General features: G+C 41.3%; 1 protein-coding gene across 1 annotated transcript in view; it reads right to left on the reverse strand.

Moving 5' to 3' along the window:
- Positions 1-19,081, reverse strand: part of TEX2 (testis expressed 2) — a 107,337-nt gene that overhangs the window by 30,146 nt on the left and 58,110 nt on the right. Inside the window, exons 3-5 of the mRNA XM_058561376.1 lie at positions 11,829-12,029; positions 10,497-10,836; positions 8,572-8,819 (exon numbers count right to left, since the gene is read on the reverse strand). Of these exons, the coding sequence (XP_058417359.1) occupies positions 8,572-8,819; positions 10,497-10,836; positions 11,829-12,029 (789 nt within the window). The remainder of the gene's footprint in view (positions 1-8,571; positions 8,820-10,496; positions 10,837-11,828; positions 12,030-19,081) is intronic.

Below are 19,081 nucleotides of genomic sequence, written 5' to 3' on the forward strand. Positions count from 1 at the left end.
CAGCACAACTGTGCCCACGTCACAGCTGTGTGCCTAGGCCAGGAGCACAGTATACAGGTGGCTTGGTGCTCACGGATTTGACACTGGAGATTTGATGACTTGTGAGTACCCCAAGGTCTATGGCATGTACCTATGCGTGCTTTTTCTGAAGCCTGAGGTTCTGAGGGTCTGACCCAGGTGAACCAGTCACTGAGCTTGTGCAGGGCACCCCGCAACCACCTGTCCACTAGTCTTGTTGGAGCTTGTGCTGTCTCTCTCTTCGGGGGCCTGGGGGTTTACTCTATTTTTCAATCTAATGTTACCGCATATGAGGGGAGAGATTTTATGTTCTAGGAGTCCTTCAAATTTGGGTGTTTTCAAAGGTGTCCCTAATCACTGTTGGTGAGTCTCCTTTAAAAAAAATTAAATTCTGGTTTAAAAAATAATACGCACTGGTTATTCCATTTCAGAAGACATGGCTCTACTTCACTCATTTTAATGGCTGTAGAGTATTCTCTCTGTGCTGTTCTAGTGCTGTAATGTCTTTTGATATTAACCAAGGCATTTCTACCACCAGGTCCTGGACAGAAGAGTGGAAATCCGTGGTCAGCGAGCACTCAGGCATGCCACAAATTGTACATGCTTTTTGGAATCATTTTTCTTTCTGCCTGAACATCTGCACCCCACCCCCAAGGGATCTGGTCCAGCTTTTCTGAGGTTACTGTCTTTGAGTCACATCAGATTATCCACGCAGACTTCTGAGTAAACACTCATCCAAGGACAATGCCCTCCTCCCCCGGGGAGTCAGGCAGTGCCAAGCTGCTGCCCACATAGGGCACCGCATGTCTTACTTAGAGTAGTGGGCTACATAAGAGAAGAATTGCTCTTTCCCTTTTCAAGTAGGAGAGTACACCCTTTAGTAAGCTTTCTTTATAACTCTCATTATTCACAGGAAACAGGTTTAACACAAAATAGCAAGAAACAAAGGCTATTTCACAATTTATGCCCAAGCCAGAGGCATATGATGTGGAAACAAATTTCTAAAATAACTGACAGGCAGGTTGTTTTTTATTTTCAACAGTTCCTTTTTCTAATGCAGGCTTCTCTCCACAGATTCATTGGGAACAAAGAAAAACACAAGAGCAGCAGAACATTGACAATTCGCAGCTTTATGAACAAAATCTGGATTCAACAGGCTGCCAGAAAGAACTCACTTCCATTGAATGTCATACAAATTTAAGAGCTTAAAGAGTAAATGTGCGTATATTTCCTAATATTGCCATTTGGCAAATGTGAGAAGAATATTCGTTTCACCATTTCAACTATATACATACATTTAGAAACGGTAACTTTGCAAAACAAAAAAGTTTGGAGATTTCAATGGTCCAAAGCTGAAGCAAGGCTATCATAACAGTCTGAGTAGCTCTTGGGATATATTTTATTAAAAACTAACCTCCAAAGCAAAGTGGTATAGATTTACTTAACTTTGTGGTATAACATTTCCTATTACAAATTAGGAAACCAACCCAACTTTTTTGTTACAAAGAGAGCTTAGTGGCTCTGCTCCTAAAGTTTAGTCACACACAGTCTGGTGCCATGAGGGTTTCACAAAGGGCTGCCTGGTTCAGGAGAAGGAACACTCTTCCCCCAAGTCTGTTAGCTTCTTTCCCCAATTATGAAAGCAATTCAGAGTCACTGTATAAAATCCCCATAATCCCACTACCCAGATATACTTATTTAAAACATTTTTATTATATTTCCTTTCAGTCTTTTTTCAATGTTATATATATACTTTTAAGAATATAGAACTTTTTCTAAAAACAAAATTGGACCTAAAGGATTTTCTATCCTTTTCCTTTTTTATAGCTTTATTGAGATACAATTCACATTCCATACAATTCACCCATTTAAAGAGTACCATTCAGAGGTTTTTAGTATATTCTGAGTTGTGAAGCCATCACCACAATCAATTTTAGAATATTTTCATTATCCCCAAAAGAAACCTTGTACCCATTAGCAGTAACTCTCCATTCCTCCTCAACTCCATTCCCACCACCACCATCACCAGCAGCCCAAGGCAACCACTAACTTGTCTCTATGAATTTGCCTATTCTGGACATTACATGTAAATGGAAGCATACAATATGTGTTCTTTTGTGACTGATTTCTTTCACTAAGCATAATGTTTATCCATGTTGCATTATGTATCGGCACATCATTCTTGTAGAATAATATTCTGCTGTGTGCATATACCACACTTTATTCATTCATCAGTTGATGGACATTTCAGTTGTTTTCCACTTTTGGCTACTATGAATAATACTGCTATAAACAATTGTGTACACATTTTTGTGTGGACATATGTTTTCATTTCTCTTGGATATATACCTAGGAGCGGAATTACTGGATCATATGATAACTCTATGTTTAACATTTTGAGGAACTAACAAACTGTTGTCCACAGCAGCTGCACCATTTTACATTCCCACTAGCAATGTACATGGTTCCAGTTCTCCACATCCTCACTAATCCTTGTTATTATCTGTCTTTTTCATTATAGCCATCCTAGTGGGTGTGAAGTGGTATCTCATTGTGGTTTTGATTCACATTTCCCTGATGGCAAATGATTTTGAGTATCTTTTCATATGCTTATTGGCCATTTATATATCTTCTTTGGAAAAATGTCTATTCACATCTTTTGCCTATTTCTTAATTGGGTTATTTACCTTTTTATTATTGAGTTTGAAGAGTCCTTTATATATTCTAGGTACTAGACCCTTATGAGATATATGATTTGCAAATATCTTCTCCCACTCTGTGGGTTGTCTTTTCATTTTCTTGATGGCATTGTTTGTAGCACAAAGCTTCTTAAGTTTGATGAAGACTAATTTATCTATTTTTTTTCTTTGGTGGCTTGTGCTTTTGGTGTCTTATCTAAGAAGGCTTTATCTAACCCAAAGTCAGGAAGATTTACTCCTATGTTTTCTTCTAAGAGTTTTATAGTTTCCTCTTATATTGAGGTCTATGATCCATTCTGAGTTCATTTTTTGTATATGGTGTGAGGTAGGGGTCCAACTTCATTCTTTTACTTGTGGATATCAGTTGTTCCAGTACCATTTGTTAAAAAGACTGTTGTTTTCCCCATTGAATTGTCTTGGAACTCTTGTCTGTATCTTTTTTAAAATTATTTTTAAATTTGATGTATGGCTTCATATTTTTTACTTATTATATGAGAAGCACTTTCCAATTCTACTTTTAAGTGTCTGAAAAGCTCACTTTGAGGAGGGAAAGAGGAAGCCTTGGAAAATCACTCTGCCAATTACAGATTTCCCGGTTTCTATTTGATTCCTATTTGCTTTGTAGGGTTCTCATCTCCTGATAACACCAAGCAGGGAGCACTACCCTCATGATCCAGTTTATAGGTTAACAAGATAATTAGCGAAACTAGTAATAATGAGGACAGGACTCTCCAGACCTGGGGCAGCCTACATTATCTCTAAACATGTCTTCAAACCTTCCATGGAGAAGGAGAGTGGAAGTTCCTTTCATGATCTGAACACCAGAGCCTTGCTCACGCCTGGAAGACAGGCACATAACTGCCTCACCAATGATCCTCTTTCTCAGGCAGGCCACTTCATGGCACACAGGACTAGCAGCCTCCCTGGCCTCACACCACTGCCTCACCAATGACCCTCTTTCCCAGGCAGGCCACTTCAGGGCACACAGAACTAGCAGCCTCCCTGGCCTCATACCCCTGAGCAAATCTGCAGCCAGTCTGTGGGGTCTCCTTTCCTGAGATAACCAAACTAGGGGTAAAACTATCCCATCTTTAGACATTTTTAAAAAGAGAGTTTCCTTATTTTCTTGTTTTCTGAATTACTATTTAAATCTCCTCAAACCAAGCAGACTACCTCAATAAAGCTCTGGGTCGCCTCAGCCAGCCTCATGGTCTCTCTCACTATTCTAAAGGTTAAGCCGCCTAAAAAGAGAGAAAATGGCACCGAGATCACAGAGGTTTGGAGACTTCAGAGGCTGGCACGGCATGTGGTTGTGGGACAAAGCAGAGTACAAGGGTAAGTCAGGGCTCAGCAACTAGTCACTAACCACTCAACATCTGGAGAACCAGGCTCTTCCTCCCAAAATAGTGGCATTTTATAATTCAAACTTTGAGTGCCAAAGTGATTTCAATATGCACAATTCCCTGAACATGTTTTTAATTATTATGGGTAAGAATAACCGCCAAAAGTGTTTAGCATTGTTTAATACAAATCTAGTTTATATTTACTAATTATATCACTGGGTGTTTTTAATATTGGTTTGGCTCCTGAGCACCAGTGACCCCATTTACCTCCTGAACTAGTTTAGCATTGGGTAACATGTGAGAAAGGACGCCAAGTATGTGGAAATTGCCATTAGACCTGGAGACCTCAGGGTAAGAGATGCTTTGAACATAGCCTATAAGAGGAGCAGCAGGGTAGGGGTGGGGAGGGGAGAGGTTGGGGCAAAGGCTGGAGCTGTGATCCAAGCTACCTCTATGAAAGAGAAGGGGAGCATGCTACCCTGGGAAAGCATCTGGGTGGTAGCTGACACTGACGACATGACTGTGTAGCTTGAAAGACTGTCAAAGATTCCTTGTGTCTCTGAGCCCTTTGAGTCCCTCTTAGACTCAGGGTATCAGAGGCAATACGGACCCTAAGAAATAATCTGGCTCAGTCTTTGAAGGAGGGATAAGCACTAATGACCAGATCCATAAGGTAGACATTTGGCGAGACTGTGGGAAACAGGCACTCTTCTTACGGGTGGGAATGAACATTGGTGCAATCCTTATGGAGGGGAATTGGCGATATCTTACAAAACTACAGGTGCATTTACCTTCTGATCTAGCAATCCCATTTCCACAATTTTACCCTGAAGACACACCCCCAACAACACAAAAATACACATACACAAAGTTATTCATTGCAGCATTGTTTGTAATTGAAAAATATTGGAAACAACCTATATGCCCATTTAAGAGAAAGACTGAATAAACTATGGAACATTCACACAATGGAGTACTTTGCAGCTGTTTAAAAAGAAGGGGAGGGGGAGTGATCAATGAACTGATGTGGAATGATTTCCAGAATGTATCAGTAAGTAAAAAAAGCAATGTGCAAAAGAGTATCTATAGTATGCTACCCTACGAGTAAGACAGAAGGGGGAAATAAGAAACCCAGAAAGGATAAACCAGAGCCTAAGGAGACTGTTTCACTATGAGGAGTGAGTGGGAATGACATGGAGGAATAGAAGGAATAGGGTGGGAGAGATGATACTTTTCCAAGTATGCCTTTGTACAGCTTTGATTTTTAGAACTACATAAACGTTTCGCGTGCACAAAAAAAGAAAATAAAAATCAAGGATGGGCACGAAAGGTCCTCATTTGCTCAAATTGAAAAATTAAGAAATAAAACTAGTAAAGAACTATCTCCACTGACTTATAAAGAAAAGCATAGAAAGTAATAAAAGTAGTACAGGAATACTGTAGCAGACCTTATTTTCCAAAAATCGTGCAATGATATTTCCCAGCCCAAAAGCTCTTCCAAGAATGTGCTACTCCCCCAGCAGCAAGAGGTGGAATCTAAGCCCCTCTCCTTGAATCTGGGAGGGTTTTTTGACTACTTTGACTAATAGAGCATGATGAAAGCGACATTACTTTTTACTTCTGAGACTAGGTCATAAAAGGCAATACAGTGTCTGCCTGGCTCTTTCTCTAGGGATGCTTGCCCTTGGAACCCAGTCATCACGCTGAAGGAAGCTCAGGCCACATGGAGAAGAACTGAGGCTCCCAGCCCTCAGCCCCAGCTGAGCTCCAAACCAACAACCAGCATCTACTTGTCAGCCATGCAAGTGAGCCATCCTGGAAGCAGATCCTCCAGCCCCCAGTCCAGCCTCTCCAGCTGACACTGTGTGGAGCAGAGAGAAGCCTTCACTGCCAAGCCTGGTCAAATTACAAATTTGTGAACAAAATAAATAATTGCTGTTGTTTTAAGCTACTGCTTTTGGGGCTGTTTGTTACACAGTAATAGATAACTAAAACACCTTACTCAAGATCGTCTTAACTACCAGACCACCCCTGAGAGCCAGCACATGGCCCACACAAGTTTCAGGCAGGCCAACTGGATGCAGGAGCCCAGCACTAAAGATCACACACTTTCTTCAAAAGCACCTCTTTCAAAGACAGTTATCTCCGTTCACACAATTCTGGCTCTCTGGTTTCCTAACCCATGCAGACTAGAATCATTAAATTAAGGGTGGGGGTGGGAGGTGAGGACAAGTGCTCAAGGAAAAGCAACTAAAAGGACACATACCAAGACCAGCCAACAGACAACCAAGAGAAAATACTGCAGAGTCTGCTGGCTGGGAGGGCTCAGACTGGGGGTGAAAGGCCTCCTGACCTCAGAGGCCTGCAGATGACAGGCCTGAATTTCCATTTGTTGTACTGAGTCTTTAAACTACCAAGAAAAGATTAAATCATCCTTGCCTGCTCTGCCTAAGGAGACCAGGAAGTGCAATAGTGGTTTTTAAAGATTTTCATCAGACTTAGAAGAGGGAAAAAAATGTTTTGGTGCTTAAAGGAGTAAGTGCCTAGTACCCGGAAAGGAGGTTTGTACTTGAGACCCCCCCACTGACAGCAATGCTGTGTTGAGGGGCTGGGCTGTGTGCCATCCAGGCCTCCCAGTCCCTCCTGGGGCTTCCACAGACCCCAGTGATTACATGATACAACAAGTACATGTAACACACACTGAGGAAACAATGCTCTGAAACACATGTGTGTTTTTTAATGTAAGGAACGCTTTTAAAAAGGAAACATTTTGTAAGATAATTTTCTTACATCAGTGCACAGTTCTCCCCCTGATTTTCCTGAGTCTGATGAGAGTCCAGACAGCCAATAACACAGGGAAAAAGAGAATTTGGGGGAGGGGGATTCACTGGTGTTAAAAGGACATTTCTAGAACAGTTTTATATTACATCACTCTAGCCTAGAGGGAGGTCTAGCTCCTGCGGTAGCTGGTAAGTTAGGTCAGAGGGTAGAGGTAGTGAGTCAGAGGCCAGCAAAGACATATCGTCTTTTTGCCCTGATAAAGTGGGCTGGGTGAGGGTTCAGGGGCCTCTTCCACACTGAAAATGATCAATGGAATGAGTCAAGACCAAAGGCTAAAGGCACAAAGAGGAAGGCACCAAATGCTCCCCATTAAGAACAGAAACACGGTCACTATAAGAGGTCAAACACTTTAGTAACTGAACATGAAAAAACAGGCTTCGTGCTCCACAGGCAGAAGGCTGTGCCTTAGAATATTAGTAGGAGTACAGGCGGGAGCCCTCAAGTCAAGCACAGTCTTAGAATGACCCACTAAAACGGCAGTCGTGGCAGCCGAGAGGCCTCGGAGTCACAGATAGGTTTTGCATATTCCATCACTTAACAACTGTGAAATTAAGCTACTTACTTCTGTAAGCCTCAGTTGCCCCATCTACAAAATGGAGAGAATGCCATCTAGTTTGTAAGACTGTTCAAGATATCACAGTAGTTCTAAAGTTCCTAACAGAGTCTGGCATATGGCAGCTTATATTATTTATCTTATCACAGACGATCTTGAGTCAATGTCCAGCTTGTTATACTTTGGAAACAATGCAGATGGTAAATCTTCAAAAGCATTGGACATAGCTGAGGAGTCTGAGAATTTGAGAATACAATAGTTATTGAGGAATTAGACCTCTCTTACTAATGACTCTGAACTTCCTATTGATCACCTAGTTGCTCAGGTCAAAAAGCTAGGAATCATCTTTGACTCCTCTGTTTCTCTCACACCCCACATCTAATTCATCAGCAAATCCAGCCAGCTCCTCTCCAACAAATACCCCAAACCCAGCCACTTCTCACCACCTGCTGTTACCACCTTAGCCTCAGCCATTTCTCCACTGCCATGATTGCCTCCCACCCACCATTTTCCTCCTACAGCCAATTCTCCAAGGAGAGCCACTTATCTTTTTAAACTTAAATCAGATCTACGTGACTCCCTGCTCAAAACCCTCCCAGGGCTTCCCATCCCCCTTGGAAATGGTCTGATAAAGCCCTGCCTCTCTGTCCCCTGCACACTGTCCACCCATACCGGCCTCATCACGGTGCCTTGAATACTCCAACCACATCCCTGCTTTGGGGCCTTTGCACTTGCTGGTCCCCCCACCTGGAATGCTCCTCCCACACTTATCACCACGGCTCACTTCCTCACTTTGGTCAGGTCTCTACCCGAAGGTCACCTCCTCAAAGAGGCCCTCCCTGACCACTGATCTAAAATGGCAGTTCTGGCCACTTTCCATCCTCCCTTATTTGGCTTTATTTTAATTCTTATCACCACCTGATGTTTGTTTCTTTCTGTCTCTGTGACCAGAAAACAAGCCCCCTGGGGGCAAGGCCTTTATCTGCCTTGTTCATCACTGTGTCCCTAAAGCCTAGAACTGGGCCTGGTACACAAGAGGTGCTCAAAGTGCTTATGCATGAAAAAATGAGTTTAAGTAGAAGAGCAGGAAAGCCATGACCCAAGCAGCCAGCTTTACCTTTTTCCCAGCTGTGGGGCTGCTCTCCGCACTCAGTACAGGGCTCCTTTGGGGACTCTGGTATTCTTGGGGGACACATCTGGCCATGTACATGCTGTAGTCCAGAAGCATCTTCTGCCGCACATTGCCCACCAGCTCCTTCTGCTTTGGCTGGGACATAATCTCCTCCACGCTGCCTTTGCTGCTGCTGCGGCTGTGGGTCAGGTGCCCGGAGGGACTGTTGTGCCTGCTGTGTGAGGGCAAAACCCCTAGTGCAAATAAGTGACAGCTGTTAATACAGATGAAGAAAATGACTGCAAAGTACAGTCTTGCATTGCTTAACAATAGGGATATATTCTGAGAAATGCGTCGTTAGGTGACGTTGTCATTATGCAAACATCACAGAGTGTACTCACACAAACCTAGATGATACAGCCAATTACACACCTAGGCTATAGGGTACTAATCTTATGGGACCACGGTCATATATGTGGTCCATCATTGACTGAAATGTTGTTGTGTGGCACATGCCTGTAAATGGAACATAGAACAAACTCCACTGGGTTAAGTTGAAAAACAGCTAAAATGCTATCAAGTGACTAAAAAATATTTATAAGGCTACTTCCCATCCTGAAAAATACCTTCCCCTCTAATGATAGATAATTTTTCTTTTTTCTTGAGGAAGATTAGCCCTGAGTTAACATCTGTGCCAATCTTCCTCGACTTTTTTGTATGTGGGTCACTGTCACAGCACGGATGGTGAGTGAAGCAGGTCTGCACCTGGGATCTGAACCCACGAATCCACACCGCTGAGGTGAAGCGTGTGGAACTTTAACCACTTAGCCATGGGGCCAGGCCCTGACAGACAATTTTTTAGAACAGTTTTTATTCCTCTCCAAGACAATTCAGAGTCATGGGAGCCATGAAATACATCTGATAGGTACTTTTTTCTTTTTCCCTGGTGATCTCGTACCGTCAAATAAAGGACCGACACAACCCCAGAGGCAAATGGAACCTGGGCAGAAAGCTAATTGCTCATCCACAGCTCATGGCAATTCCAAACACGCCAACTTTCATTCAACAAATTTTTTTTATCAGGCATTTTCTCTGGGCCAATTCCACATTAAAAAGAAGAATAAGACATAATCCCTGCCCTTGAACTTGGGCACGTAGGCAAATAAATCACAATTTTCTGTAATAAGCATTGTAACTGAAGCATGACTAAAGGGCTTTCAGGGCAGAAAGAAGGGAGTAACTACTTCTGCCCAAGAGAGCCGAGAGGTGCTTTCCCCAGTACTGACTTTCGCAGGTCGTCGTGACCTCTGGACTGCCTCTTGAAGAAATAGCTGGCATTTTCCTGGCCCAGGTTGGGGAAGAGCATTCCAGGTAGAAGGAACAGCATATATAAAAAGCAATGACAGGGCACAGCATGTTTGGAGAACAGTGAAAGATTCAGTGAAGTTCCAAACAGAGTACATGGGCAAAAGGATAGGAAATGAGCAGAGGTGTATGGTTATCGATGCAAATGCAGGGAGTCAGGATATCAGAGGAATCTGCATTTCTATGATTTATGGCCATCTTAGGCTTAGAGGGCCAGCAGCTTGAGAGCACTAGCTGCTTCTCACTTGCCTTCTTATTATAACTAGGGTTCTCTTTTTGCTTCTTCTCTCAGAGGAGTCGTTATATGTAAAAATAAATATAAATCCTAAGGAACCAGTAAATGCAAAAAAACATACATCTGCAAATGGTTCCAGCATTGGTTGAATGATTCAGTAGAAAGGGTTGCAGTGACCAGCCTAAAAGGTAAATGATTCATGAGAACTCACCTTAGGCGGCAGACAGTTATCAATTCAGGGTGGGCTGCCTTCTGTCCTACCTGTAAATCTCTCTCAATTCTCTCACAGGCCCTTTAAAAATACATAAGCATTTAGTACACATGTCATTACCTGGTTTACTTCCAGAGATACCAGGTGGCTTCTTGATTTCCGACTTCGGCTTAGATGCCAGAATAAATCTTCTAAACCATTCCTCTTTTTCTCGGCCAGTTCTTCCAAAGAGATACAGTATCTGATCTCGCTGGCTAGATCTTGTTCCCTCCTGAGGATGGGGTGGCTTCTTAGGGTCCTCGCCTCCCAGATCTCTCTCAGCTGGTGGCTTATCTTCAGAATTCTCTTTATCACTCTGGGCCTTAGACATGAAGTCATCTTGTCGACCAAGCTCGATACAAATGGGGTACTTTTTATTCCATATTCGTTTTCGAGCCAAACTTTTAGGTACAAGATAAATCTACAGAGAAAGGGAAATGATGATTTACATACTAAATTAAGAATTGGCTACACTGTACACTGATACTATGCAGAGCACAAATGCAAACTTTATATTCTTTTTGACTAAAATGATGAATGTGAAATAATTACCACCTGTCTATAACATGAGTATAGAAACGGGAATAAATTTTTAGAAATGACTTGTTATTCTTCAAAATCATTTCAGAAGGTAGATGTTTAAGAATTTTGCAAGAGTTACGAATATCTATAATTTTCAGGTAACAGTAGCACAATAATTGTTTAGCAAATTATCATCAACTAATTTGGATATCAACTGAGTTTAATGACCCGGGGCCAAACGTAAGCTGGAAAAAGAAAAAAAAGAATTTACCAAACTAGATCTAGTTGAGAAGCTCAAGTTTATCAACCTCAAGAATAAGTTTATACAAAAACTATTTTAAATACTTCTTTCACTTTGGGGAAACTTAAAGATCACTCACATGAGTTATAAGAAAAACAGAGAAGCTGTAGAGTTTTCCAACAAATAATTTACATTTCTCAAAATCATAAGTATATAGTACTTGTATCAAAATGTAGTTATTTTGCAGATCCATAATTTTCACATTTACAGAGCCTTCATTAGTTATTGCCCTACCACCACCACACAAGGCTTTTTGTTTGCCTGAAAAAATGAACTCTCAAAGTCAGAAGAGTGTGCTACGCCCTTGCTCCTCAAAGTGTGGTTCCTGGACCAGCAGCATGGGTATCACCTGGGAGCTCATAAAAATGAAGACTCTCAGGCCCAGCTCAGAGTTGCTGAATTAGAATCTGCATTTAAAAAGATGCTCAGAAGGTTCATATGTACATTAACGTTCAAGAGCTACTGTTCTAAATTATGCTAATACTTTAAACACACACACACACAAAACTTTAGGGGGAAAAATACAGTACAGCAACCAAGATTCCAAATGCTTTTCATTCATCTAAGATTCTAAAATTAGTCGGGCTCACCTTGCTGTCTGAGAGTTCGTAGATTTTCTGGCTGATGTAGGTGACCTCTGGCTTTGCTTCATTGTAGCTTGCCCTTCTGGATATATTTTTATTGGGCTTTGAAAGTCTTAAGGTCCCACCCTCAAGTCGAACAAAGACTGAATGTGTCAAAGTTGCATGGTAAGTTTCTGGATCATAGTTGTAAATCTCATTCATCCATCCCTGATGGAGAAAAACTTCCATTAGTAAAAGTAGAATAAATACACTTCTGATTCAATATGAAAATGATGAGCACTGTGGTATTTGGGACACTGAATCCAAACTTGACTATGACTCAAGTGTCAATTAATTGATGACTAGAGGTTGCTGAGACAAGTGCTTAGCTTGAGGGATAATCAGTGCTGAGGAGTAATTTGGTATGCTTTTGATAACTAAAAATCTGGATTTGGGGGGAGCATTCTAATGTCCATTATCCTAAATAAAAGGTTCTTTTTCCTTTTTTAATGCTAACAAGTAAATCAGGACACTCACAAGTTTTGTTCATGTAAATAGAGTAAGTTTCTCAGCCTGACCTCCTTTGGGGGTGAGTAACCCCACCCAGTCTGGCCTTCTTAAATTAGCCAAACACACCCTCTTCTCAGCCCACCTGCAAACAATCTTTGAAATTTCAGAGCATATTAACTCATGTGACCAATCCAGGAATCAGAAAACACCTACCACTCTGTTTCTTTTCTTTATTTATTTAATTATTTTTTTCCCCCAAAGCCCCAGTAGATAGTTGTATGTCATAGATGCACATCCTTCTAGTTGCTGTACGTGGGACACGGCCTCAGCATGGCCGGAGAAGCGGTGCGTCAGTGCATGTCCGGGAACCAACCCGGGCCGCCAGCAGCGGAGTGCGCACACTTAATCGCTAAGCCACGGGGCCAGCCCTACCACTCTGTTTCTATCTCATTGAAATCACACAGCAAAGCAGACGATTGAGAATTAGGCATTAAATCATAGATATGATCAGCAATACATCAAAATTCAAAGATATACAGTAACTTAAATGAGTAAAATTATGCTCCAGCTACCCTCCCATCAACATAAATGTATGTATACGTTGATTTTTAAAAAGAGCAAATAGGGCCGGCCCCGTGGTTTAGCGGTTGAGTGCGCGCACTCCGCTGCCAGCAGCCCAGGGTTCGGATCCTGGGTGTGCACCGAAACACCGCTCCTCCGGCCATGCTGAGGCCGTGTCCCATATACAGCAACTAGAAGGATGTGCAGCTATGACAGACAACTATCTACTGGGACTTTGGGGGAAAAATAAATAAATAAAATCTTTAAAAAGAGCAAATATATTTAAGTGTACAGACAACACACAAAAGCGTAACACACCATAAAATTGTGCTAATCTCATAGCTGTAATCACTATTCATCATTTCACACTCTGCTTGCCCCACCGTACTTTTTTTTTTGGTGAGGAAGATTAGCTCTGACCTAACATCTGCTGCCAATCCTCCTCCTTTTGCTGAGGAAGATTGGCCCTGGGCTAACATCCATGCCCGTCTTCCTCTACTTTATATGTGGGACGCCTGCCACAGCGTGGCTTGATAAGCGCTGCATAGGTCTGCACCCAGGATCCGAACCTGCGAACCCCGGGGCACTGAAGTGGAGCACGCGAACTTAACCACTACACCACTGGGCCGCACCCCCCTGCTCCCAGCACTTTTTTAGATGATGAGTGGCCCAGATCCCTTTAAAAGAAGTTCTCTAAGGAATTTTAATCAATATCTTCCCCCTCCACCTCACTTTATAAATGTCTTTGTAATGAGCAGAGAGGTACTCAAGATCACTACACTGGAGGTAGGGTTGCCCTTCTTTTCAAGAAATAGCCATTTCCATGGAACTTGAGTCTCACACTAGAGTCTTGAATGGAGAGTCTCTGCAAATGAGGAATCCTCAAAATTTTCTTTTATTCATTTATTGAAAACATGTGTTGAATCTCTTTATGTACCAAGTAACGTGTCAGGAGTTGATACAAACATTAAAAAAAGGAAAGGATTCTTGACCCAAAGGTGTTCCCAAACCAGGAGAGAAGAAATAGGTCTTCATTTCACCATCCTAGAATCCCACTAGAGTAACCATCAAAGAGAAAAGTCGTCACAAAGAGTACCCCGAATGTGTTATGGAAGTAAAATAGATAAACGTACTTCTTTGTCATAGGAGGTGTGTGTGAAATTTAGGAGCCAATTATACAGATTTATATACCTCAGTATATTTTTTGCATGAGCTAGGAGTATCTCCCCCTCCTCCCAGTGAGTCACTTGCATCTATTCAAAAATGTTGAATGAGTAGGCAGTGGCCATGCGAAGAGGGTGTAATCTATGTTTGTAAAGAAACAGCAAGGATGAGAACAATGAAGCAAAAAAGGGGACAAGAGCACAGTGGGGCCTGAAGAGGTCTGTATTTTTAGAGCATCAGTTTGGGTGGCTTTATTTTGCTAAGTGTAGAACTAAGTACATTTTTTGGTTCAGAGTTTTTTGTCTTCTTCCTTAGTCTGTTATTATGATGAAGTACCTTCATGGAATTTCAAATGTTGAACCAGTCTTGCATTCTTGGGAAAATTAGTCATGATGTGCTGAAGTTGGATCACACCACCTCACGAAAGCTGATTCTACACATCTCTTCCCAACTCCATGTTTAGTGACTTCATGTTGGTAGCTTGCAATTGGCCATGGTGGGAGTTTTTACACCAAGGAAACCAGTGAATAGTACAAAGAGAGCTCTCCAACCACACCAAAGAAAGCCAATTTACCAGCATAACACCATTATTATCCTTTTAATACACTGCTGAATTTGACTTGCTAATATTTTGTTCATTTGTCCCTCTAAGTTCACGAGGGAAACTGGTCTACAGTTTTCTTGCAGTATCTTGAGGTATTAGCTAGCCTCATAAAATGAGTTGGGAAGTAATCCTCCTCCTATTTTCTGGAAGAGTGTGTGTAGAATTAATATTTCTTCCTTAAATGTTTGGTAAATTTGCCAATGAAGCCATCCAGGCCTGGAGTTATCTTTGTTGAAAGGTTTTAAACTATGAATTCAATTTCTTTAATTGCTATTGGACTATTCAGGATATCTATTTCTTCTTGAGTGAGCTTTGGTGGTTGGTGTCTTACAAGGAATTTTTGTCTATTTCCTCTAACTTGTCCAATTTCTGGGCATAATGCTCTTTGTAATATTTCCCTATTATTCTTTTAATGTCTGTAGAGTCTGTAGTGATGTTCTCTCTTTCAGTCCTGATATTGGCAATTTGTGCTGCTCCCAAACGTTCCTTCTTTTCTAATAAAAGCATTTAATGATATTAATTTCCCTCTAAGCACTGTGTCAGTTGCAACTTTTGATACACTGTACTTTCAATTTCATTTGATTGAAAATATTTTCTATGTCCCCTTGTGACTATCTTTGGACCCATGGGCTAATTAGAAGTGTGTTGCTTAGTTTCCAAATATTTGGGAATTTTCCAGATAGCTTTCTGTTATTGATTTCTAGTTTAATTCCATTATGGTCAGAGAACATGCTTTGTATAATTTCAGTTCTAAATTTGTTAAGGTTTGTTTTATGGCCCAGAACATGGTCTATCTGGTGAATGTTCCACGTACACTATAAAAAATATGCATTCTGCTATTGTTGGATGTTTTCTATAAATGTATTTGTCTTTTTAAACCATGTTTGTCTAAAATGTTTTAAACAAACATTTTCACTAAAGCTCTCCTGGCATATAATTCACAGTTCTCTTTTTATGCAATTTGATTGCAGAAAATACTTTCTTACATATAACAGGTTTACTAGGCCTCAAGTTCTTTTTTTTTTTTTTGTGAGGAAGATCAGCCCTGAGCTAACATCCGTGCTAATCCTCCTCTTTTTTTCCCCCAAAGCCCCAGTAGATAGTTGTATGTCATAGTTGCACATCCTTCTAGTTGCTGTATGTGGGACACGGCCTCAGCATGACCGGAGAAGCAGTGCGTTGGTGCGCACCTGAGATCCGTACCCGGGCCGCCGGTAGCGGAGCGCGTGCACTTAACCGCTAAGCCACGAGGCCAGCCCAGGCCTCAGGTTCTAAGGGCAAATAGATTTATAAAGAACTTGAAGCGGATCTGATTTTTCTGGGCTGCTTCAGAGCCATGCTCAAGGCCAGGTTGTATTTACTTGCAGAGCTACTATAACCAAGAAGAATCCATGGATAGAGGGAAGGAGGGGCTGGTGCTTAAGAACTTCTTAGGAGCAGGGAATGACTGTGAGATTAAAATAGCAGCAGTGTCATGTATGAGCCATCTGGCCATACAGTTTCCACCTAGTATTGCTCTTCTTGAATCATTTCACTCTGAGTATACGCCTTCTGGCTAGAGTAAAGCTACCTGAGGAAAAAGAGCATGTGTGGTACCTCTGTGGGTCCATCATAACATCTTAGCTGAGATGCTCAACCTTTAGTTAATGACTGTTTTGAATTATGATAATCATAATTTGACATGAAAAGCATTTCTGCAACAATATCTCCATATAAAAGATTCTTCATTAGTTTCCAACTATGTAAGATTATAGTAGACATGTAAAAAAGTCAAAAGAATTAACATGGTACTGGAATTTTGGACAAAACACCCAGCATTACAGTTATCATCCGGTCACCACCAGACTAGAAAAGCTGAAGGGAAGAAAAGACAGGCATTATACTATGAAGTTACTCTCAAACAACAGGACAGTCTCTGAGAAATAGAGTAATGTGAGCTGTAGAGATTTTTCCCTTTCTAAAGCCCTGAGATGAGATAGGTTAATTATCTGATTTACGAATAAGAGAAATTTAGGAATAAAAGGTTGTTTCCTCCAATTCCTTTTGTTTTGTCTTTCCTTAGTCAGAAAATGCAGAATTGTCCAAGGAAGCACTGTCCAATGGAAGTATAATGTGAGCCAAAATTTTTAAATTGTCTAGGAGCCATATTAAAAAAGACAAAAGCAGGTGAAATTAATTTTATTAATGCATTTTATTTAACTCAATATATCCAAAATATTATCATTTCAACATGTAATAAATATTAAAAATTATTAACAATATTTTACATTCTTTGTTTTCAACTAATTCTTCAGAATCCAGTGTGTACTTTATACTTAGAGCACATCTCAGTTCCAAATAGCTACACTTCACGCACTCAACGGCTACACATAGCTACTGGCTACTATATTAGCGCACGTCTCACTCTTGAGTTCTGGCTTTTCAGACCTAGACACCTGGCTCAACCAGAATGGTCAAAATCCTCCTCTCTCCTCTTGCTGACACTTCCAACAAGCGTAGTTTTATGCTGTGTTTACTAGGTGCTTTACATAATTAAATGAGAGATGATAATCTAAGTAATCTCCAGATTAAACATTCTATTTTATAAATCAAAAAGCTATAATTTTTATAATTAAAAAGCTAACATGGGGCCGGCCCTGTGGCATAGTGGTTAAGTGCACGCGCTCCGCTGCTGGCTGCCCGGGTTTGGATCCCGGGCATGCACTGATGCATTGCTTGTCAGGCCATGCTGTGGCAGCGTCCCATATAAAATGGAGGAAGATGGGCACAGATGTTAGCCCAGGGCCAGTCGTCCTCAGCAAAAAAAACAGAAGCGGATTGGCAGATGTTAACAAAGGGCTGATCTTCCTCACAAAAAAATAAAATAAAATAAAATAATAAAAAATAAAAAGCTAACATGCAATACTAAAATCTCAGGAATAAGGATAAAAATAATCAGGTAAAAGGCTAAAGTTTTTTTTTACAACTCATAGTTCTATAAGAACAGTAAAAGATACCCAATTTACAAACAAACTTACATCAAGTTTTTAGCTTATTCCTTTGGTTTTCAGTAGAAAAAAAGACAAGACACACTCACGTGTCTTGGGATACAAGCCCCGCATCAGCTCATCTGTTTACATGACCACTCGGTGAAGAGCCATTCCTCTGCACTAGTCTATCAAGCTGCTACTCAGTTATTGTTCCTAGTACAATTCTTGTACCTGGTAATAAGAGCAACCATTTCCAGAGGGCTTCAGGGATTCGGTTTTTAACCACTAAGCCAGGCTCTTGACCCAGCAGCGTGAGCTACCACCTGAGGGGAGAGCCAGCCCTCTACAGGGTTCTTGCTGGGCTTCAGCCAGTGTCTTCCCACACAGCCGCAGATCTGAGATGATTTGTGGTTGTCCTTTGCTGGCAGCTCTGACAGATACAGGTCACCCTTTATCACTCACCAAATTGCAAGAATACTAGAACAATCTGATTCAGAGGATGTGAGGGAAAGAAGAGAGTTTCAAGTCCTGCACCGTTCAAAACCACAAAACCCTACCTGCCCCACTAGAGGAGACAAGAGGTGAGAGGCAGGGGTCAGCCTAGGAAGATAATCTAGGAGATACCTTCCCTGAGGGGCTCCAAAATCCCTTCTTCTCGTTTGGGGCTGGCTTGACCCTCCTTCTCCCAACCCCCATCCTTTCTGAGTCACCAGCAGCTGTGCTCCAAACACAAGGGCAACTGTGTTTTCTCCCTCCCTTTTATCTTTAGATTTCCTCTTTCCTGCACTACCATTTTCTTTTCTTTGTGTTAAAGATCTATCAGAGGCTAACGTCTACAGCTGCCAAAAAACAAATAAATACAACCCACGAATCAGGATTTGAATAGCACGACTATTGTGAACAATCATTTGTTAGCTTAAGTGAGGCCTGATCCTTGATCATACTTGATTACATGGAAGATTGCTGGTCAGAATACATGCACTGAAACCAGCCCATGTGTATCAGCAGAATTGCTAAAAGTCTGACACGCTGGGTTCCAGTACTGGTTCACCACTTCCTGCCAAGCTAGATGATACTTATCCTTAGACCCTCCGTTTTCTCACCCGTAAAAGGGTCCAGCACGGCTTACTTCCCAGCTTCATGCCTCCCTGGTCCCCACCTCATACTCTGCTCAAGCCATAATGACTTTCTCCATGCTAACAGTGCTGTATTGAGGTATAATCTCTATATACGAAAAGGAACAAAATCTTACACATGATTTTTAAAATATTAGTATTCATATTTATAATAATAGGTGACACTTAAGCTCATATTATGACCCAGGCACCTCAGGTGCATTATCTCCTTTATTTCTGCCAATTCCGTACAATTTTACAGGTTAGGAAAGTGGTAAGAGAAGTTAAGTGATTTACCTGGAGAGTGGTGTAAAAAAAAAAAAAAAAAAAAGTGGTCTATAGAGTGGCAAATCTGGG

The sequence above is a fragment of the Diceros bicornis genome, chromosome 18 (genome assembly GCF_020826845.1).
Source record: "Diceros bicornis minor isolate mBicDic1 chromosome 18, mDicBic1.mat.cur, whole genome shotgun sequence".
Classification (NCBI taxonomy): Eukaryota; Metazoa; Chordata; class Mammalia; order Perissodactyla; family Rhinocerotidae; genus Diceros; species Diceros bicornis.